We start from the raw sequence: 21,014 nt of genomic DNA on the forward strand, positions 1-21,014 counted from the left end.
TACATCAGTGCGGCACGAAGAAGACGAAGAAAGCAACGAAAGACGGTCCTTTGCACGGGCAAGATGTAGAAGATTGCTAGAGGAGGGGGAACAAATATCCTCTAAGCTATCTCTCTCTTGTAGGGTAGAATAAATCGCTCTCCAAAGTTGATTTAATAACTACTTAAGGTGGACTTAAATAGGCTTTGAGAGAAATTTATTTCCCTTTCCTAGAAGGATCTAATTTCATATTAAAGAGAGAATCTACATCAAAATAGGAAGCAGTCCTAAGTTTCCTAAAGCAAGAAGATTTCTACACCTGCTGCCTTTTTCTGCGAGCAGCCTAACAGGTGTGAGGGCATTTGTGGAGCCAAAAATATTCACAAGGCGACACGTGGATTTTTGACAAAAGAAGACAAAACTACCCTTGGGGCATACCGGGATTCCCACGTGCAAACAGCAGGCAATTATCCCTCAACCAAGTCAAAAGTGCCCAAAATAGGTATCAACTTAAAACCTAATTTATTCATATATTTCCTATTTCATTATTTAGCTAATCAATAAGCTAAATATTATACCTATTCCATAATTCCTAAAACATTCCTTCTAAAATAATGATAATTAGCTAATTATTCCCTTAATTAGCATTTAGACCATTCACTTTACCCTAACTCCCACAAAAAGGCCGGCCACCTTTCATCCTTCTACCTTTTTTCCTTTATATGACAAATAATTAGCCAAGTTAATTAGGGAGTTATTGGCTAATTATTTTGTAACTCCTAATTAAACCCAAAAAAACCCTAGCCACCTCATATCCCTATAAATATACTCCCATTCTCATCAAAAAGAGGAGAAAAATTCCAACACTAGGGCAAAAATCCCAAAATTCTCTAAACACTATTTCTCTCTAAATTCTAACTTTGGCATCGGAGGTTCTTCGGCCAAAGCCCCTCCCATTCATCGTGGGCGCGTGAGGCTCTTAGCCTTAACCTATGGTGTTAATTGTTTCGTAGGTGCAAAATTGTCAAAGATCAAGGAAGGAGAAATTTGCATCCACATGTTTCATCTTGCATTCCAAACACATTGAGAAACCTCTCTTAAAAAAACAATACTTGGTTGATCAGATACTTTATTTTTATGAATCCACCCATTTTTTTAATTTCTTACATACTAATAAATGTAAGACATATTCGAAATGAACACGGTACTCAACCTTAGTACGTATTCCGTGAAGTAAACATTTGAAAGGAAAATAGAAAAAGAGTATTAAGGAATATAAAAATAGGTCCAAAGTGAATTTGAAAGAAGCATTTAGAGAAGACTTAAGAAGGATAAGGGCTTTTGGGCTTAAAAACTAAACTAATCAAAGTCGTACGAGCACGTAACGCCACCAAATGCCATTAAACCCACCAGAAAACCACCACGCGTCCTCTTCCCGCTTTTTACAGTTCTTGTGGGTTGGGACTGGGGACTTGAGAACCGAAAATTTATAACCCAACACGAAGTTTGGATTTTTCCTGGAACATTGGCGGAGAAATCTCTAGTTTCTGTCCGTTCTTCAAGAAGATCTGGAAATTCAATTCGAATTCTCATCTGTCGTCGCCATTTCCTCTTTTGGTTCAACCCTTTTGATCGATTTCAAAGCTTTGATGAAATTATTGGTCTTTTTGGAGTTTGTTTTTGGTGAAAAGCATCGAAATTGATACATAAATTTGATGTCTTTGGTTGAAAAGGAGATATCAAGCGTTGTTGGCTGCAGTGGTGGTGGTGGCTGTGTGGTGGGCGATGATGGCGACGACGATGACGAGGAATGCGGCGGCAGTGGTAGTGGTAGTGGTGGGTCGCACGGAAGATGCAGATGCAGTGAGGAGAAGGCAAAGAAGCAGAGAGGGTTTAGTGGTGGTGGGTTGTCAAGAAATTTCCGAAAGGCGAAGCAGGTGGTCCTGCATCCGTTTGGAAGATCCAAAAAGCAGCTTCCCAGAAAAGCCAAGCCAAGGGCTTCCGCTTCTGGTTCTGCTTCTGGATCTTCCTATTTTGCGCCGTCTTGTGCTTTTTCTTCAGGTAAGAGGTTTGGAGGAGGTGGCGGTGATGGTGGTGGTAATAAAGGTTGTTACTTTTGTTTCACGCAATCCCCAACTCTGGATTCCCCAAGGGGGTCTCAGACCAGTGACCCTGAGCACCCAAATTTTACTTTTGGGATGTTGAGAGCTTTTGTTGAGAGCAATGGATTTTATTCCAAAGATTGCAATCCCCACTTAGATATTGATGTTTCCTCATATAAAATGGATTGAATTTGAAGGATATTATTATCAATTTTTGCACTTTTTTGGTGTTTTTGCTGTGTGGAAGTGATGATCATTAAGAATTTTCTCGAACTGAACTGGGGAGGATTCCGAATTTTGATACCGATGGCAAGGGTGTTTGAATTTTTTTTTAAATTAAAAGCCTTTTGATCTCGGTGTCATGATAGTTTCCGTGCTTTTTGGCGGTTTTGATGGTGCACATTGGTTTTAAGAATATATGCTTTTAGGACAGCTTCTATGCAGCAGATGGAGAAACCAAGCTTTGATTTGATTTCAAGAACATATTCTTGTCTTTTTGTCGTGTGATTACAAATCTAAGCCTATAGTACATATGGGAAACCGCATTCGTCTTGCATTGCTTCCTGAAGAAATGGGGTGTACATTTGAAAGACGAGGAGTTTATTTTGATCAACTGTAGTAGTGGAAGAGGTTGAATTCTTTGAATTTGTAGTTTTTCGTTCATACATTGTGTTTTTATATAGTACTTTTTTTTTCTCTTTCTGTTATTGTGTAGATTGTAGAATGTAAAGTTTAAAACTTTGTCAACCCAATGACTGAGTCCGGGGGTGCCTCATTTACAGGCGTCTTGGATGAGATATTGCGGTCATGCTGTTGAGCATCTACGGTGTGCCCTTTTCTACCTTTATTCCGTTTTCACTGGACTTTGGTCATCTGAGTGGAATTCTTGTATTCTGTTTTGAGAATCTCTTTTTTTTTTTTTTTTTTTCCGGTGTAACGATGAGGTGTTGAGCCAGATGTTTTACAAGTTCATGCATTATTTTGCTATAATCTTTTCAGAATACCTAGATGTTTTTACATACAAATTAGGCTAGCAGCTGCCAATTTGTTGTAGATAATTGTCTGGAAAGGAAACCAGTATAATCTCTGCTTTTGCTTCTTAATTATCTTATAGATCATGCATTTTATGTTGAACATCATCAAAATAGATACACAGTTAACTAATGCCTCGTTTGGTGTCTAAGATTGGATTCGTTTTGGATAAATCATTATGATTAAATGTATATATGAAGGTGGACGTAGATGATTTTTCTTTTTGAGGGGATTAGATTAGAAGGGATAATTTCCCTTCGGGACTAATACGTTTTCTTCCTTCAAAGTTGGACAAAATTTCATTATTTCTTCCTTCAACTTCAATATAGTGAGTTATCTAGTTCAATCCTAGGCACCAAACGAGCCCTGAATTTTGGGCACTATCAGGGTTCGAAACTCTGGACGTAGCCTACTCCTACCCATCTCCTTGTTAATGGACAGAATCGGAAATTTGCTTCGACAAAGGCTCACCATAAAGAAACTTGATTCCTATAATCTTTGCGTGTGTCTCTGGCAGGAGCAGCTTACGGATACAATTTGTTTGATGCATCACTAGATTTTCAGTCCTTAAGCTCAAGAGAGCAGGATTAAGTTGTGTTTTCTGGGGTTGGTTATGATGGATGAACGATACCAATTGCTTTTGTTGGCCAGCATCAATTGGTGACCGTGGCAAGGTGGTGAGGGTAGTTGTGAGAATGTATATTGTTGTGATTTTTTTCTCTAAGCCTCCAATTGTCTTAGGATTTTTAGACACTATGAAGCTTAAAATTCAGGATTCATGACATCCAGATTGCATGGATTTTTTATTCACATTGGATTTTAAATTTTATGTTTATAAACCCGAATAAAGAAATTAGTACATTTTAGTTTGAAAGTGATTACTTTTGTGAAACTTTCAAACAGGGGTATACTTGCACTCCCATCTCAACATCAATAACTTACGTCGCAAGGAACCCGGTGGTTGATAACATTTACATGTAAGCGCTAAACAGTAGAAAAAGAGAAAAAAGTTTTATACTGTTTTTCCTTTTTTAGGTTTGTGAAGCAGGTCAGTGTGATAGGCTAATGGAGTCCGCAAGATTTAAATTGAGTAGTTAGGATTTCTTGGTCCGTCGGTTCAGACATAGAGATCGGGAGCAGATCTCAATTCAGGTGAAAAGGTTTGCATTCAACAATATCTTGGAGACTTGAACGGAGATGAAATGTGATCAAAATCCAAAATCCGATTTTGTCCCCACCCATTACCATTTCACAGAATCTGCAAAAGTAGCCCAAAACTTTATTTTCTGCATTTGGCAGATGATGACAAAGGAAAAGGAAGACAACCACGGGGATGGAGTCTGGACCACGCACAAGGATGGGCCAAATCTCGTGGTTCCCCCTCTAGTGCCAGTTACTAGGAGATTCACCCTCGAGCAGAGGGACGGGCCAACACCCAAAGAGACTAAGGTCATCTCCAACCGAAGGGTCTAGAAGATCGAAAATAGTTTTAAAATCGTTTCTAACTGAGGCCAAGCCAAAGGGCTTGTGGGATCCACTGGACAAAAAAGGGCCAAAGGGCCAACTGGCCGACCCAAATGAGCCAGTCAGCCGGTCCCAAGTCGAGCTGGAATTCAAATGCAACGGTTAGCTAGCCGTTATTTTTGAATTTTTATATTTATTTTATTTTTTACAAAATTTGTTTAAAACATTTTAAAAACTCTTTTTTTTTTCCTATACCTTCCTAAACCATTAAACATTACATAACATTAAGTAACATGAAACAATATTAAACAACGTTAAATAACATTAAACAACATAAAAAAAAACATTTAACAATATGAAACTTAAACAACATTTTTAAAAACATTTAACAACATAAAACTTAAACGTCTACTTCATGCTATTTTTGGCCCAAAGATGTGGAACAAGATCCTGTTGTAGATACTTGTTTGTGGCACGGGAACGTATCATTCTATAGCGTCTCATGTACTCATTTATAAAGATACTACTAGCTCTTGGATTGAAAGGCAAATTAGGCCCATCATATATTTTTGCACGAGCCATTCTTGACCTATTTGAATTGTCTTGGTAGTCATCAGACTCTCCATCAATATACCCATTTCGCTCATCCTCCACAATCATATTGTGTAATATGATGCAAGACATCATGATAGAGTCCAAATTTTCTCAACTCCACCCTCTTGCCGGTTCGCTAATGATCTGTCATCGTGCTTGTAGAATACCAAAAGCTCTCTCAACATCTTTCCGGCATGCCTCTTGGTGTAAGGTAAACAACTTTTCGGCATCATTCATAGGGTTTGGAATTGCTTGGACAAGTGTTGCCCACTTTAGGTAGATGCCATCTGCCAAATGATATCCCATATTGTACTGACGACCGTTAATGTAGTAGTTAAGTTGAGGTGCTTTACCTTTCGTTAGGGTATTGAAGAAGGGTGAATGCCTAAGAACTGTAATGTCATTTTGGGATCCAGAGACTCCAAATAAAGCATGCCAGATTCATATGTCATACGAGACAACCGTCTCTGACACAACAATTGGCTTTCTCGACCTTCCGTAGAAGCCTCATTGCCATCTGGTGGGACAGTTCTTCCAATCCCAATGTATGCAGTATAATGACCCTATCATGCCTGGAAACCCACGGTCTTCAGTTTTGTGAATGAGCCGATCCCGATCTTCTTGATTTGGCTTACGGAGGTACTCATCTTTGTAAAGCTGAATAATTATGTTATAAAATCCAGCAAGAGTATCAAGGCATGTAGACTCAGACATACCATGGGTTTCATCCATCGAATCAGGCCATCATTCAGAGTGCAATAGTAACCTTCTGATAAGGTGAGAAACCAGGGCAGCCTGTTTTGTCCCATTTTTGTCGAAAGTATGGATTGACCTTCGAATGGAGGATTTGACCATTACGCAAGAAGAGATACAAGCACATGTCCAGAACACCACAATGGATCAATACGTGCAATATCATATGAGCAAAGTTACAAAATTTAAGTAAAAAAACATACTTACGACTCGATAGTACAACGTTGAGTGTGAGAGCACATGGCATGCGTATCCTCCATCACCAAAAATATTATAATACCATCCAAAATCCGATGTTGTACAGCCAATCGGATTGGGTTACTGCACGTGATCCTCATAAGCCCCCCCTGCTCATCTTTTGTTTTCATCACATTGAAAAACTGAAGTTCCAAATGCCAAAGCCCACGCCCTTCCCATTATTCTTCCTTTATCCCAGATCCTAGAAAATCCCAACCCTCCCCCTCTTACTTCCCCACTCTCTGGAAACCTAACTTTCCCATTAGTTCATGAAGTAATCATGGAGCAGCTTAACTGCGCCATTGATGACAATACTTTAACCTGTATATTCTGCCCAATGGGTTGCTTTCTCTTTCCAATTTTCAGTTGGGAACCGCCAGATTTCCATGGATTGATTGGAAGGGGAAGTGAGAGATGATGGTCTTTGCTAATTATGGCTGTCAACAACTAACTCCATTTACCCATTTGGAAAGGGTACCTAAAACCCTCATCCAATCCCTCCCCACCAAATTTGGTAGCTTTTTCCTGCTGCAAAAACCCATCTCCATTGTTTTGTGTTTTTGGAGTGGACCCATCTCATAGTTTTTGCTTTTCTTAAATTTGTACTCTTTTTTTATTTTATTGTTATTTTACTAAAGGCGGTTCCTTTGTTTACTAACAGTCCAGGGACAGATGAGGATGGGATTGAAGGTTCGAGACTTCAGTGGACAATTTTTTAATTCAATAACAATTTTGTAGTAATCCCAAGTTTTTGTCTGCCAGTTTGGTTTTTCTATAAGTAGGGTTTGCACCTGAGAGACTTAGTTGAGCTCTGCTTGCTTGTACTGCAGCTGAAGAAAGGTTAGGCTGTACGCAATTATTTTCTTGCCTAATTTATTTATTTTTTAATTTTTTGTTTAGTAGCAAATATCTGGTTCTGATCACTTTTAGGAAGATGGCTGTTTTTCTTTTTGATGCTAGAATTGTTGTTGACTCCTAGTTTTTGATTTTTCTGATACAAGCGAATGAATAAACGATGTTCTACTTTAAACTAATCCAACTTGAAGGGAATTTGAACTCGGGCTCATAGGGAATTTAAACTCATAGTCTTGATTTAGTTACTTTGGCTGCTTGAATTACTAGTTGTTTCTACGTTTTTCTTACCTGTGTTTGCTTTAATGAAGTAATTGGTTCTTAGATAATTGTTCAAGATATCAGATCAACTTGAAGTTCAGTAATTGCTCTACATTCACTAAAGTTTCTGTAGTAATTAGTTTCACTTGTTTCTGTCAGTTTTTGTAAACGCTAAGGATCTTTGTGTTTATACTGTTTTGAGAAGAAAGAGGTCTGTTGATGCAGTCGTGTAAAAGTTTTGGTATTTTCAGCATCATTAAAGCTTATTAGTAAAAAATCCTGAGCTCTGCTACTGATTTTTTTCGTCCAGTATTCCAATGATCCGAACGGCGATTGATATGATGAAAATAAACTCAATGATTACTAGAATCAGCCTATACTGTTTTATGGATCAATGCTAGCAATATCTTCAGAAGGGTTTCCAACTTTTCGTGTTACCATGCTTCTTATATCTTTCTGATTAGTTTGTTTTCTGTTCGCAGTTTGTGCGAGAATGTCTTCTTCTAGACCTAGTAACTCATCAAGCAATCCAGGGCGGTCTAGACACAGCTCTAGAATCATTGCTCAGACAACTGTTGATGCAAAGATTCATGCCGATTTTGAGGAATCGGGTGGTTCCTTTGACTACTCGAACTCAGTCCGTGTTGGCAGTTCAGTTGGTGGAGATCAACAACCTAGGTCCGACAAAGTGACCACTGCTTATCTCCATAACATACAGAAAGGCAAGACGATCCAACCGTTTGGATGCTTGCTAGCCTTGGATGAGAAGACTTTCAAGGTCATTGCATACAGTGCGAATGCCCCTGAAATGCTGACGACAGTCAATCATGCAGTCCCAAGCGTCGGGGAATCCCCTGTTCTTGGCATAGGAACAGATATAAGAACAATTTTTACCGCCCCTAGTGCCTCTGCACTGCATAAGGCCCTCGGATTTGGAGAGGTTTCTCTCTTAAATCCCATCTTAGTTCATTGCAAGACCTCTGGCAAGCCTTTCTATGCAATAACTCATCGAGTAACGGGCAGTTTGATCATTGACTTTGAGCCCGTGAAGCCATATGAAGTGCCTATGACTGCTGCTGGGGCGCTGCAATCGTACAAGCTTGCTGCCAAAGCAATTGCCAGATTGCAGTCTTTGCCTAGCGGGAGCATGGAGAGGCTTTGTGATACAATGGTCCAAGAGGTTTTTGAACTCACCGGTTATGACAGGGTGATGACTTATAAATTTCATGATGATGATCACGGAGAAGTGGTCTCTGAGCTTACGAAGCCTGGCCTGGAGCCATATCTAGGGTTGCATTATCCATCCACTGACATACCTCAGGCTGCACGGTTCCTATTTATGAAGAATAAGGTCCGCATGATTGTCGATTGTCGTGCGAAACTTGTGAAGGTGTTTCAAGATGAGAAGCTTCCGCTGGATCTCACATTGTGCGGTTCAACTCTGAGAGCCCCACACAGTTGCCATTTAGAATATATGAAGAATATGAATTCCATCGCATCTCTTGTTATGGCAGTAGTTGTTAATGAGGGGGATGACGAGGTGAGAGATCCTGATTCTGTTCCGCCTCAAAAAAGAAAGAGACTTTGGGGTTTGGTAGTATGCCATAATACTAGTCCAAGATTTGTTGCTTTCCCTCTCAGGTATGCCTGTGAGTTTTTAACTCAAGTGTTTGCAATACATGTCAATAAGGAGATAGAGATGGAAGATCAGATGGTTGAGAAGAACATCCTGCGCACCCAAACGCTGTTGTGTGATATGTTATTACGAGATGCACCCCTAGGTATTATGTCACAGAGCCCTAATGTTATGGATCTAGTGAAATGTGATGGAGCTGCCCTATTGTACAAGAACAAGGTATGGAGACTTGGAATGACTCCGAGTGACTTTCAGCTTCATGACATAGCTTCATGGCTCTCCGAGTACCATATGGATTCTACGGGTTTGAGTACAGATAGCTTGTATGATGCAGGATTCCCTGGGGCTCTTGCTCTTGGTGATGTAGTATGTGGAATGGCAGCTGTGTGGATAACTTCCAAGGACGTGCTCTTTTGGCTTCGATCCCACACTGCTGCAGAAATTCGATGGGGTGGTGCAAAACATGAAACAGGTGAGAAAGATGATGGTTCTAAAATGCACCCTAGATCATCATTCAAGGCTTTCCTTGAAGTTGTCAAGACGAGGAGCTTGCCTTGGAAGGACTATGAAATGGATGCAATTCATTCTTTGCAGCTTATTCTGAGGAATGCTTTCAAAGATGTTGAAACTACCTTGGAAGCAAACACCAAAGCAATCAATGTAAGGCTTAGTGACCTCAAACTTGAAGGGATGGAAGAACTGGAAGCTGTGACAAGTGAGATGGTCCGTTTAATTGAAACAGCCACGGTTCCAATTTTGGCTGTTGATGTTGATGGGCTGGTTAATGGGTGGAATACAAAAATCAATGAGTTAACTGGTCTTCCTGTTGATGAAGCAATCGGAAAGCATTTGCTCACACTCGTGGAGGATTCTTCGACTAGCGTGGTGAAGAAAATGTTGGACTCGGCATTGCATGGTATGTCACTCATTTACCCTATTTGACAGTTTAGGCATTTTAGATTTTCAATTATTACTGGAAATAGCTATATGCTTGTATGGATATGTATTAGGTTTTCAATTATAGTCCTCTGTTTGTATTAAACTCATCCTTTTTTTTCCTGGTCAGGCAAAGAGGAACAAAACATCCAATTCGAGATAAAAACACATGGTTCTAGGGCTGATCTTGGTCCCATCAGCTTAGTTGTGAATGCTTGTGCAAGTAGAGACATTCGGGAAAATGTTGTGGGTGTGTGTTTTGTGGCACAGGATATCACTGGTCAGAAGAATGTGATGGACAAATTCACCCGGATCGAGGGTGATTACAAAGCGATTGTACAAAACCCTAGCCCCTTGATTCCCCCAATATTTGGTACAGATGAATTTGGCTGGTGTTCTGAGTGGAATTCAGCAATGACAAAGTTAACAGGGTGGAAACGAGAGGAGGTAATGGATAAAATGCTTCTGGGAGAGGTTTTTGGGATCAACATGGCATGTTGTCCTCTCAAGAGCCAAGAATCTTTCGTAAATCTTGGTGTTGTACTTAACCATGCCATGACAGGCCAGGTGTCCGAAAAGCTTCCCTTTGGTTTCTGTGCTCGTAGTGGAAAACACATAGAATGCCTGCTGTGCGTGAGTAAGAAATTGAACAGTGAGGGCTCAGTCACTGGGGTCTTTTGCTTCTTGCAGCTTGCTAGCCCAGAGCTGCAACAAGCACTTCATGTCCAACGCTTATCAGAACAAACTGCTGTGAAGAGATTGAAGGAATTGTCTTATATTAGAAGGCAGATCCGGAATCCTTTAGCCGGTATAATATTTTCTCGGAAAATGATGGAGGATACTGAGTTGGGAGCAGAACAACAACGGCTTCTGCATACGAGCGCCCAGTGCCAGCACCAGCTCAACAAAATACTGGATGATTCAGATCTTGATACCATCATTGATGGGTATGATTTAGTCGTTGAAGACTGATTTATTTTACCTTGGATTTTTTTTTTTTAATTCACATTAAGCTACACAGATTGGATAATTAGTTTATTGTAGATCTGTTTGTCTGAAACAACTTACATGCTGGCACCTTGATATCCTTACAACAACCCGCTTTAGGTTCATAGAATGGCAGATTAATCCGAAACATGTTCTTTTCTGGAGAAGCTATTGACTTTGTTTATTCTGACTGGACAATGTTTCTTTGTTTTTCTGATCCCTCGACAGCTACCTGGACCTGGAGATGGTCGAGTTTACATTGCATGAAGTACTGAATGCCGCTGTCAGTCAAGTCATGATTAAGAGCAATGCCAAGAGCGTCCGCATTGTCCACAATGCAGCGGAAGATATCATGACTGAGACGTTATATGGGGATAGTCTTAGGCTTCAACAAGTCATAGCTGATTTCTTAGCCGTATCAGTTAGTTTTATGCCAACTGGAGGCCAGCTTACTATCGAAGCTAATTTGACCAAAGATCGGTTAGGACAATCCGTTCAGCTCGTGCATTTGGAGCTCAGGTACAGCTTCACAATTGAATTCATAACCTACTACTGATTTCATGTGTAATTTGGTTGCTTGTATTACAAGTTAAGCAATTATCACGAGATGCTGATTTGATATATTGAAACAGGATCACACACGCCGGTGGTGGGATTCCAGAAGGATTGCTGAACCAGATGTTTGGAAACAACGGAGACATATCTGAGGAGGGCATTAGCCTGCTCATCAGCAGTAAACTAGTGAAGCTCATGAATGGAGACGTACGGTATCTTAGGGAAGAAGGCAGGTCAACCTTCATGATATCCGTAGAACTCGCTGCGGCACACAAGATGTAAGTCCTAAGACAATTTTCAATGGCAGATGACACAGATCGTCAAGTGTACATACAACTTTTTCCGTTGAATCATTCGTGTTGGTTTTAACCTGCAAATCCGCATGTCTGTCTCGCGTTCTTTAAATGGTCTTGGTTTGTGGTGGATTTACAGAACTTTAGAGCAATGTGTGAAGAAGAACAATATAAAGAGAAACGGTAAGAGATGTTGCACTTCCTGCTGAGGATGAAGTTTGTAATTGTCCGCCATTTCATGTTTTTTGGCTTAATTATGTCTTCTTATAATTTGTCAACCTAATTAAATTTTATTTCGGTCTGTTTTCTCATCCGAAAGTGGTAGGAAACTAAAAGATTTATCCATATAAAGATGGGAACTTTAACAAAAAACTACGGTACTGTTTATTTTAATGAAAAAACATATTTTTACACAAAAAAATCAATTTTGGTACTATTCATTTTATTCTTTATTTTGTCTTTATCGTTAAAAATCAAAGTTTTCAAACTTTTTTCATTGGTTTTCTTTATAAAGATAGGAGTAGTGGTTTATTGTTATTTGTCACTAAAAGTTACTTCACTTTAAAGTTGAGCAGAAAAAAAATATTTGGTAAAAATAAAATAATCTGCTTATTTTAAAGGAAATGACTTTCATGCCTATAGGTTGCTTTTGAAAGTTGTGTTAACAAAGTTGAGCCTTCAATGAATATTTTCAATTCTTGTAATACGTTCATTAATTGCAAACAAATAACATTATTTATCCTTCTAGACTTATTGGAAAGCAAAGTGATCACCATCTTTCATTACAGACCCTAACCTCTTACACCACCAATGCCATTATCACCACCATTGTTGCCATCACCACCACACCACAATCACGCCACCACCACTAAAACCACCACCACAACCATACTCACCACCTCTACCATCATAACCACAACTGCCAATCCTTGTCGCTGCCACCACCACCACCCTCACCATAAATGTGGATGCAAAATTCTTCATGCTTGATCTTGGACAAAATTGCACCTACAAAACAAATAACACATTTGGTCAAGGTCAAGAGCCTCACGTGCTCACGATGAACAGGGGGGCTTTGGCCAAAGAACCTCTAATGCCAAAGTTAGAATTTTGAGAGATAAGTGTTTGGAGGAGAATTTTTGAGTGTTTAGCACGAGTGAAAACTTAGCTTTTTAAAGAAAATGAGGTCAAATATATAATGCATGGCCGGTCCCTTTGGGAGAGAAGGTGACCGGCCTCTTGTGTATTTTTTGGTTGTGATTGATAGTTTAATTGGCAATTAATGGATTAATTAGGTAATAAATCCATTAATTAGCCAATTAACATAATTTAAAAGGAATGTTTTGGGGGTTACTTGTGGAGAAGATGAATGAAATAGGTTTCGAATAAATATCTATTTTGGGCACTTTTGACTTAATTGTGGGATGTTTGCCAACTGCTCGTGCATAGGAATTCCGGTGCTCCTCAAGGGCATTTTTGTCATTTTTACTCAAAAATCCACCAGTCGCCTCTTAATTATTTTTTTGGCTCCACAAGAAACACAACCGCCATCATTGTCAACACAACCACAACTGCCATCATTGCCAACACAACCATCGCTGCCACTATCACTGTTGTCCCTGCCCTTACTACCATTATTACCTCAGTAGCCCAACCACCACACCACTTTATTGGTACCACCACCACCACCATCACAACCATTGCCTTCACCACCATTGTTATTATAAATAATTATATCACTTTCACATCAAAAAATTTATAAATGCATTTACATTGCTTTTCACACCCAACACTTTTAAAAATACAATTACCAAACGTTCAACTGCTTTATTTTAGAGCTGATATTCTTAAATATCAAAACAAATTTTTTGAACTCTAGGCCTGATTGCGGAAAGAAAATTGTGACGGCCCATCGGTCCGTTAGTTTTGACTCGCTTTTAGTGCGCCCACTGAATCAGCTGTGTCTGGTTTCGCACATCGTCGCCGTCGTTTGCGTTTCTCTCTTCATCTCATCTTCTTATTTAAATCAATACATTTACAGCAGCCAATCAAGCAACAAGTCCAGGAGCAAAATCTACACCTTGGATTCAGATGATGGACATTAAGGCTGTTTCGTTCGCCGCCGAGAACCCTCCGCTCGCGGAGCTCCTCGCCGCCAAGCTCGCCGGAATCTCTCTCCCCACCGACGCCTCTCTCCCTCCCGATTCCCCTTATTCTTTGCAATTCTCCAATGGGTAAACCCTAAACCCTTTTACTATTTGCCCCATGAAATTTGTTTGTACCATTTTTTTTTGTTTTTTTTTGTTTTTTTTTTTTTTTTGCAAAAGGTTAAACTACATTTTCAAAGCATCTCATAAATCTTTGGATTTAGGTTGAAATTGCATGGAAAAAATGTACTTCTCCGATACATCGGCCGAATTGCGAAATTGTATGGTGACAATCCATTCGAAGCCGGGAAGATTGATGAGTGGCTTGAGTACGCGCCTGTGCTTTCACAGGGTTCTGCGTTTGAGAGTGCTTGTAAACATTTGGATGACTATCTGGGAAGCAGTACCTTTTTTGCTAATCAATCTTTGTCCATCGCCGATATCGCAATCTGGTCAGGTCTTGCAGGTATAGCTTTGCTTCTCTCACGGTTTGTTAGTCGTTAATTTTGATCTTTATATGGCATGGTTACGAATAAGTAGAAATTTAAGGACAAGTAACATTAAAAGTAGTGCTTTTTGGAGGTTTGGGTCTGCTTCTGTAAGAAGCACTTCTGCTCGAGAGCAATTCTGCTAGACGTGCTTTTATTGTAACCATTGTCAATTTTTATTAAAAGAGGTACTTTCTGAAGGAGCACCTAGCAGGTGTTTTTCCAGAAAGCGCCTCTGTGACCCGGAAATGCTTTGTAACTTAATCTACCATACTAGTTAGAAGCGCTTTGGCTGTCAAAAAGGCAAATCCCGAACTGGCCCTAATACGTTTTTCTTAGCAGGAACTGGGAAAAGATGGGAGAGTTTGAGGAATTCAAAGAAGTATCCAAACCTTTCTCGGTGGTTCAATTCACTATTAGCCGAATATGGTGATGCCCTGAATGAAGTCACAGCTACCTTCATTGGCAAGAAGGGCTCAGGAAAGCCAACCGCAACTAAAACAAAAGGCACTCAGGCCGATCAGCAGTTGAAGAGTGTAAATGGAGATGCATCTGAGAAAGGTAAAGCAGGAAGCAAACCAACATCTGAAGTAGATCTTCCAGAAGCGGAGGTTGGAAAGGTTCGACTGAGATTTGCACCAGAGCCCAGTGGTTATCTTCACATTGGGCACTCAAAAGCAGCATTATTGAATCAGTATTTTGCTCAGCGGTATAAGGGTCAGCTTATTGTGCGGTTTGACGATACAAATCCTGATAAAGAAAGCAATGAGTTTGTGGACAATCTTCTCAAGGATATTGAGACTTTGGGTATCAAGTATGAAACGGTTACCTATACTTCAGATTACTTCCCGCAGTTGATGGAAATGGCTGAGAATCTGATTCGCCAGGGTAAAGCATATGTTGATGATACGCCACGTGAGGAGATGAAGAAAGAAAGGATGGATGGCATTGAATCAAAATGTAGAAACAACAGTGTAGAGGAGAATCTAAAATTATGGAATGAAATGATTGCTGGGTCTAAGAGGGGTAAGGAGTGCTGTGTCCGTGGGAAGCTGGATATGCAGGATCCAAACAAATCTCTTCGAGATCCTGTTTATTATCGCTGCAATCCAACACCACATCATCGGATTGGGTCCAAGTACAACTTATACCCAACTTATGATTTTGCTTGTCCATTTGTTGATTCTATAGAAGGTATTACACATGCACTTCGATCTAGTGAGTATCACGACCGCAATGCTCAGTACTATCGAGTTCAAGAGGATATGGGACTGCGAAAAGTGCATATCTATGAATTCAGTAGGTTGAACATGGTTTATACGCTTCTTAGTAAGCGCAAGCTTTTGTGGTTCGTTCAGAATGAGAAGGTTAGTGGATGGGACGATCCTCGTTTTCCAACTGTCCAAGGAATTGTGCGCAGAGGTCTCAAAGTTGAAGCATTAATACAATTCATTCTTGAGCAGGTAGGACACTAGTCTGTCGTAGTATTATGCATCAAAGAAGTTATGAGCTATGCCTATAACATATAAATATATAATGCCTGACCAATGCTCCTTTTATGTCCTTAATTTCACAATTGTTTTTCCTTACTTGGTACTATTTTGTATACAAAAGGCGAGAATTCAATTTATAATCTTCTGAATGATTAATTTTGTAACTGATTTTATACTATTATGTTTTAGGGGGCTTCAAAAAATCTTAATCTCATGGAATGGGACAAACTCTGGACTATTAATAAGAAGATAATTGATCCTGTATGCCCAAGACATACCGCCGTCATCGAAGAGCGGCGCGTGTTGTTGACCCTGACTAATGGTCCTGAGAAACCATTTGTCCGCATCATTCCTAGGCATAAGAAGTACGAAGGTGCTGGGGAGAAGGCAACAACATACACAAGGTGGATATGGCTAGATTATGCTGATGCGGAGTCCATCAAAGTAGACGAGGAAGTAACCCTAATGGATTGGGGGAACGCCATTGTTAAGGGAATTGAGAAAGACACTGACGGAAATCTCAAACTCACAGGGGTCTTGCATCCTGAGGGTTCTGTCAAGATGACAAAATTGAAGCTCACCTGGCTCCCTGAATCAGATGAGCTAGTTAAGCTCTCATTGATGGAGTTTGATCATCTGATAACAAAGAAGAAGGTATGTCGCAATCAACGAGTATTAAGTTATTACGTCTTAGCATGTTACTTATGAATTAATCTGTGGATTGCAAACACCTCGGATTTTCTTTCCTCAAGGACAAAAACGGAACTTGGGGGTCTATGGCTTATCTGTAGTAAGCTGATTCTTTTCTTTAAAGTGGTGTATATTACGTACAGGCTGAGTTATCTTTTCTGTTTTTGTAACTTGTGACCTCAGCTCGAGGAAGATGAGGATTTCGTCGATGTTGTTAACCCATGTACCGAAAAGGAGACCGCAGCGCTTGGGGATTCCAACATGCGAAACCTTAAGCGTGGGGATACATTGCAGCTGGAGAGGAAAGGATATTTCCGATGCGATGTTCCCTACCTCAGGCCTTCAAAACCCGTTGTTCTATTTGCAATCCCCGACGGCAGGCAGCAGACTGGATCGAAGTAAAACCTTTACAATTTTCAGGTGCTTTATGTTCAACTGCATTGTTGATTTCGTTTTGATTTAACAGTTTTTTAGTTGGAACAGATTGAAATGTTTTATCTAAAACTTGAAGTTATAGATGAATTGCCGTTCATGTTCTGCTTGTATTCGAACAGGGACCTGATTTCTGCACTTCACGTGTGCCTGCATGCTCCTTTCTGGCTTTTGTGTTGAATAAATCAAAGGCGAAACGACGGGCAAACACAAGGGGAGGAGTACAGAGGGAGAAAAAAAAGTGCGCGGAAATCATTTTCCATCCGAATATTGTATACGTAACCGTAGTTTGAATGTTAATGCATCGCCGTAGTTTGAACGTTAATCCAAAACAAATAGGTCCATAATTTCACTGCAAGCTTTGTGGTTGATTGAGTTGGAAGAGAAAAGTCGAGTAAATACGAAGAGAGCAAACGCGTTTTCTTTTCTTTCGACTTTCTTTTGACCGAAACGTTGCGATGATAGTTAAACAATAGTGTCATTAGCAACAGCTAATCATGTTTTTAACCTAATAGGGTTTATTTATCATATCCAAATTAAGCTTTTTAACATGTTTAGTCATATAATGCACCTAATCCCTCCCAACTCATGCTAATTGTTTATTCTACATTATTGTTTCTTTGCCATTACCATACAAAACATGTGAGCTGGATGTGCTTTTCAATTCAGGTGCATTTTTGCTCACCACCCTCAAGTGGTGGTAATGCTGATCACTTTATTTATTATCGTTGAATGAATTTAAATTTCGATATTTGTGTCTTTCTACACAGATCTCAAAATTTAAACTCATTTGACGGCGATGAATAGGGTGGTGAACAAAAATATTGCCTTTCAATTCTTATATAGTTTGGAACAAATAAATCTAACAATTGTCACTTAATACTACGGCCTAGTAGTGGTGGTGTTCCTCTTCACATGCAAGTGAGAGGTTTTAGGTTCGATTCTCGCAAGATGTGAATTTGAACCACATTATTGCTAGTCCATTATGAGGTTTAGCTCACTCATCCACCCCTGAGGCTTAGCTCACTCATCCCCCCCTGAGGCTTAGCTCACTCATCCACTCCCTTAATGTAGTAAATATTGTATGTAAAAAAAAAAAAAAGTAACATTATTTTTGTAGATGACGCTTTACCGCAGTGTCGGAAAAGAATAATCCCTATGCACTCTGGCGTGGGTTCATTCCCCACCTCCCCCAGTATGTCAAGTCAGTAACATCTGCCATGCATTTTGTTTTAACTTTCTCGCTCAATAATGATATAGCCATAATGGAGTCCCCGTTGCTTATAAGTACTTCTCGTTCTGAAGTCCATTGTTATGAATAGAAGCCAACAAATTTAACTCAAGTGAAAAATTACATGTAAAAAATCTTGAAGGAACAACCACAGAAGCAAAAATGTAAACAACTTTTGATTAATCAAAGAGAGAGGCTGCATACAATGATCACCATCCCACCAAACTGTAAAACAAACACAAACACAAACACATACAAATTCAAAGCCTCTCTACCCTTCCCTAGGCCTTGGGTGCAAGCCTAGACTTGATTTTCTTAACCTCCTTAGTTCCCACCTGGAATGTCTTAGTCAGCACATGATCCGGCACCTCCGGCGTGGCCGCGAACAATGTGAGTGCAATGTTCACCGTGCCCTGCAGCTGAGAGTTGAACCCAGCAATCACGGAAGCCGGACCCTTCCCGTTGTTGTTCTGGAAGTGAACCAACCCTTTGGGGAACACAAAGACTTCACCTTTCTGGATGGTTTTGCTGATGAGCTTGTTTGCCGTGGTGATGAATCCGACGTCCAATGCTCCTTCAAGAACGTAAACAATTTCCGTGGCTCTGGGGTGGGTGTGAGGCGGGTTAATTCCACCGGGGGCGTAGTCGATTCTGGCGAGCGAGACGCCGAGGGTGTTGAGGCCGGGGATTTTTTGGACATTGGCTGCTGTCACCAGGGAGCCGAATGTGTTGTTGGTGAGGCCTGGTTTGGCTAGTCCGGCGCTGAAAAAGTCCTCTGCGGTTGCATTTGCTGCGTCCTTGCAGACGAACCCATTGACTTTCACGCCTGTTACCGCAGTTGAGTTGGATTAAGCAAAACTTGTACTTAATTTTCAATTGGGTTTTCTTAATCAGGTTCTTGTGTGTTAGTTGGTTCATGTGCTTAATTCTTGGGGCTAATTAAATCTAAGGTCATGATTAGCTGGCTTAATAGCAAAAAAGTGAGAGAAAGTAAAGCTAACCAACAAAAAGTAATCAAAGAAAGGGTAATTAATCATGGTTTTTGTTCTAAATTTTTCCAGAAATCAAGAACTGCTCAATGTGATTGATCCATGATTACTGGGCTTAAACACAATAAAATAACCAAAAAAAAAATTATAAATTAAAGAAAAGCTGGAATATTCGACACAAAACTTTCCAGAAATCATTTACAACATGAAAAGCAACTAATGAACAGAGTCAACTTTATAATGGAGGGGACAAGGAAAAGTGGCAACTTTGTAGTCTTTTTTCTTTTGACATGAACTTCTGTGCTCACTTTTAGCAGTAGAATACTGAAACACTGGGAATATAGATAAAGAATTGATGACGAAGAAGAAAAGGGAGTTACCGGCGGCGTAGTCGGCAACGCAAATGTCCTGAAGCATGTCAGGATCAGCGGCAGAGCTGCCGAAGACGGTGGCAAGAGCCACAAGAAAGAGAGCAAAGACAGCCGCCATTGTTGGTGGTTGTAATTGGGAAGAAAATGCAGACTATTACAACAAGAAGACCAAAAGGGAAGAGAAAAGTGGATGTGTGAATGAATAGGAAATGATGGGTGGGCCGAGTACTTATAGCAGAGGAGTAGTTGATTGTTGAAGCTTTTGGTACGTATTGGTAAATAATTATTTTTGAATTATTATTGCATTCTCACTTACAAATAACGTATATTTACAGTACAAATTTCATAATCGTGACCGTTTAATTTCTTACTATCATTTGAAGATTATCCATACAAAAAAAAATCATTTGAATCGGACATCGTTTAATTATCCAAATGTTTCAAATAAATCAAATACAAAGTAATATATTAATGATAAACCGTCAATTTGTCTACATATTTTGATGGCTAAACGATCTCCTATTCGAATGATTTTTTGTACCGATGATCTTCAAATGAAGATTAAGAGATTAAACGGTTCTGATTATGAAATTCGTACAGTGAAAATACGTTAACTGCAAGTGGAAAGATGAGCACATCTCAAAGAACCCCATAGGCGGAATGTAAGTATTTTTATGCACATGTTTGTTTATTTTTGTTTCTTGATTCTTATTTTGATTTATCCAATACATATATCAAAACTAAACAGAAGTTTGCATGAAGTAAAACAAAATGTGCATAAATCATTTTTCAAAATCCAAACACTAAAAGTACATAAGAACGTGCAGAAGAAGAAGAAAAAGACGTGTGCAGAATTCACTTCCCGTAATTGAGACTGTCTGGTTTAGCTAAGCTGGTAATATTTGATTATTTGATGTCGATGTTGTGAGTGAAGGTAAAGGCAAAGCATGGGGCATGCCTTCGCCTTATGAGAGATTTGAACCCAAAGCTAAGTCATGATTCACATTTGAGTCCTTGACCATCCCTCTGTTTTTTGAGCAAAGCGTTGACCCCATGACCGGCCCTTCGCGACTACAGCAGATCTGACCCACATAAGATTTATGTTTTTCTATTTTTTATTTTTGAATATTTTTGTTTATTTTTATTTGTTCTTTGTCCTTAATTATAATTTGATGATAAATCGTATGAACGATTCTTCTCAACACGATTGTCTAATTCTATGATTCTTTATGCATCTTTTTTTTTTTTCAGTTTGTAATTTGATCCTGTGAGATGTATTACACAGTTTAATACGTGTGCATATTTTGTTTATTTATATTTTTATATATAATTGAACAGGTGTGCCAAATTTTGCAATGATAATTAACTGTTATGCGGTAGATATTCTGTTACAATGTTTGCAACCTAAATGTATAAGTGAGAAATCACTTATGAGAGCATTTTTGAAATATTAAGGCTCATACTGTATTGTCATCTCGAAGCTTTTTATTTG

The 21,014-nt window shown here is 39.5% G+C and overlaps 4 protein-coding genes across 7 annotated transcripts; 3 read left to right on the forward strand and 1 right to left on the reverse strand.

Moving 5' to 3' along the window:
* The first annotated feature begins 1,296 nt into the window (after positions 1 to 1,296).
* Positions 1,297 to 3,857, forward strand: LOC126594433 (uncharacterized). 4 transcript variants are annotated; one of them, XM_050260737.1, is made up of 3 exons: positions 1,297 to 2,040; positions 2,864 to 2,907; positions 3,631 to 3,857. In XM_050260737.1, the coding sequence occupies exons 1-2, from the start codon at positions 1,695 to 1,697 to the stop codon at positions 2,896 to 2,898; spliced, it is 381 nt and encodes a 126-aa protein (XP_050116694.1). In that variant the 5' UTR covers positions 1,297 to 1,694; the 3' UTR covers positions 2,899 to 2,907; positions 3,631 to 3,857. The 4 variants fall into 4 exon arrangements, with proteins under 4 accessions (XP_050116694.1, XP_050116696.1, XP_050116697.1 ...); XM_050260739.1 differs by having other exon boundaries at positions 3,637 to 3,857; XM_050260740.1 differs by lacking the exon at positions 3,631 to 3,857 and adding an exon at positions 3,026 to 3,082.
* A 2,429-nt stretch (positions 3,858 to 6,286) lies between these two features.
* On the forward strand, positions 6,287 to 11,982 carry LOC126593213 (phytochrome A-2-like). Its single transcript, XM_050259205.1, has 5 exons — positions 6,287 to 7,001; positions 7,757 to 9,826; positions 9,977 to 10,793; positions 11,062 to 11,352; positions 11,466 to 11,982. Exons 2-5 carry the CDS (start codon positions 7,768 to 7,770, stop codon positions 11,668 to 11,670), a joined length of 3,372 nt encoding a protein of 1,123 aa, XP_050115162.1. The 5' UTR covers positions 6,287 to 7,001; positions 7,757 to 7,767; the 3' UTR covers positions 11,671 to 11,982.
* Positions 11,983 to 13,484: 1,502 nt separating this feature from the next.
* LOC126593055 (glutamate--tRNA ligase, cytoplasmic-like) lies at positions 13,485 to 17,359 on the forward strand. Its single transcript, XM_050258920.1, has 6 exons — positions 13,485 to 13,915; positions 14,053 to 14,294; positions 14,659 to 15,779; positions 15,999 to 16,463; positions 16,683 to 16,919; positions 17,054 to 17,359. The coding sequence occupies exons 1-5, from the start codon at positions 13,773 to 13,775 to the stop codon at positions 16,899 to 16,901; spliced, it is 2,190 nt and encodes a 729-aa protein (XP_050114877.1). The 5' UTR covers positions 13,485 to 13,772; the 3' UTR covers positions 16,902 to 16,919; positions 17,054 to 17,359.
* Positions 17,360 to 18,240: 881 nt separating this feature from the next.
* On the reverse strand, positions 18,241 to 19,734 carry LOC126593056 (rhicadhesin receptor-like). The gene is made up of 2 exons (XM_050258921.1): positions 19,532 to 19,734; positions 18,241 to 18,988 (listed from the first exon to the last, which is right to left on the reverse strand). Exons 1-2 carry the CDS (start codon positions 19,638 to 19,640, stop codon positions 18,444 to 18,446), a joined length of 654 nt encoding a protein of 217 aa, XP_050114878.1. The 5' UTR covers positions 19,641 to 19,734; the 3' UTR covers positions 18,241 to 18,443.
* Positions 19,735 to 21,014: the final 1,280 nt, after the last annotated feature.

This window comes from Malus sylvestris, chromosome 12 (assembly GCF_916048215.2).
Source record: "Malus sylvestris chromosome 12, drMalSylv7.2, whole genome shotgun sequence".
Classification (NCBI taxonomy): Eukaryota; Viridiplantae; Streptophyta; class Magnoliopsida; order Rosales; family Rosaceae; genus Malus; species Malus sylvestris.

Coding starts and splice junctions, on each gene's coding strand:
- LOC126593056 (XM_050258921.1), bottom strand. CDS start 19,640: ATGGCGGCTGTCTTTGCTCTCTTTCTTGTGGCTCTTGCCACCGTCTTC. Junction 18,989..19,531: donor CGTTGCCGACTACGCCGCCG/GTAACTCCCTTT, acceptor CTGCGGTAACAG/GCGTGAAAGTCAATGGGTTC.
- LOC126594433 (XM_050260737.1), top strand. CDS start 1,695: ATGTCTTTGGTTGAAAAGGAGATATCAAGCGTTGTTGGCTGCAGTGGT. Junction 2,041..2,863: donor GTCTTGTGCTTTTTCTTCAG/GTAAGAGGTTTG, acceptor CCTCATTTACAG/GCGTCTTGGATGAGATATTG.
- LOC126593055 (XM_050258920.1), top strand. CDS start 13,773: ATGATGGACATTAAGGCTGTTTCGTTCGCCGCCGAGAACCCTCCGCTC. Junction 14,295..14,658: donor AATCTGGTCAGGTCTTGCAG/GTATAGCTTTGC, acceptor TTTTCTTAGCAG/GAACTGGGAAAAGATGGGAG. Junction 15,780..15,998: donor TACAATTCATTCTTGAGCAG/GTAGGACACTAG, acceptor ATTATGTTTTAG/GGGGCTTCAAAAAATCTTAA.
- LOC126593213 (XM_050259205.1), top strand. CDS start 7,768: ATGTCTTCTTCTAGACCTAGTAACTCATCAAGCAATCCAGGGCGGTCT. Junction 9,827..9,976: donor GTTGGACTCGGCATTGCATG/GTATGTCACTCA, acceptor TTTCCTGGTCAG/GCAAAGAGGAACAAAACATC. Junction 10,794..11,061: donor CTTGATACCATCATTGATGG/GTATGATTTAGT, acceptor ATCCCTCGACAG/CTACCTGGACCTGGAGATGG.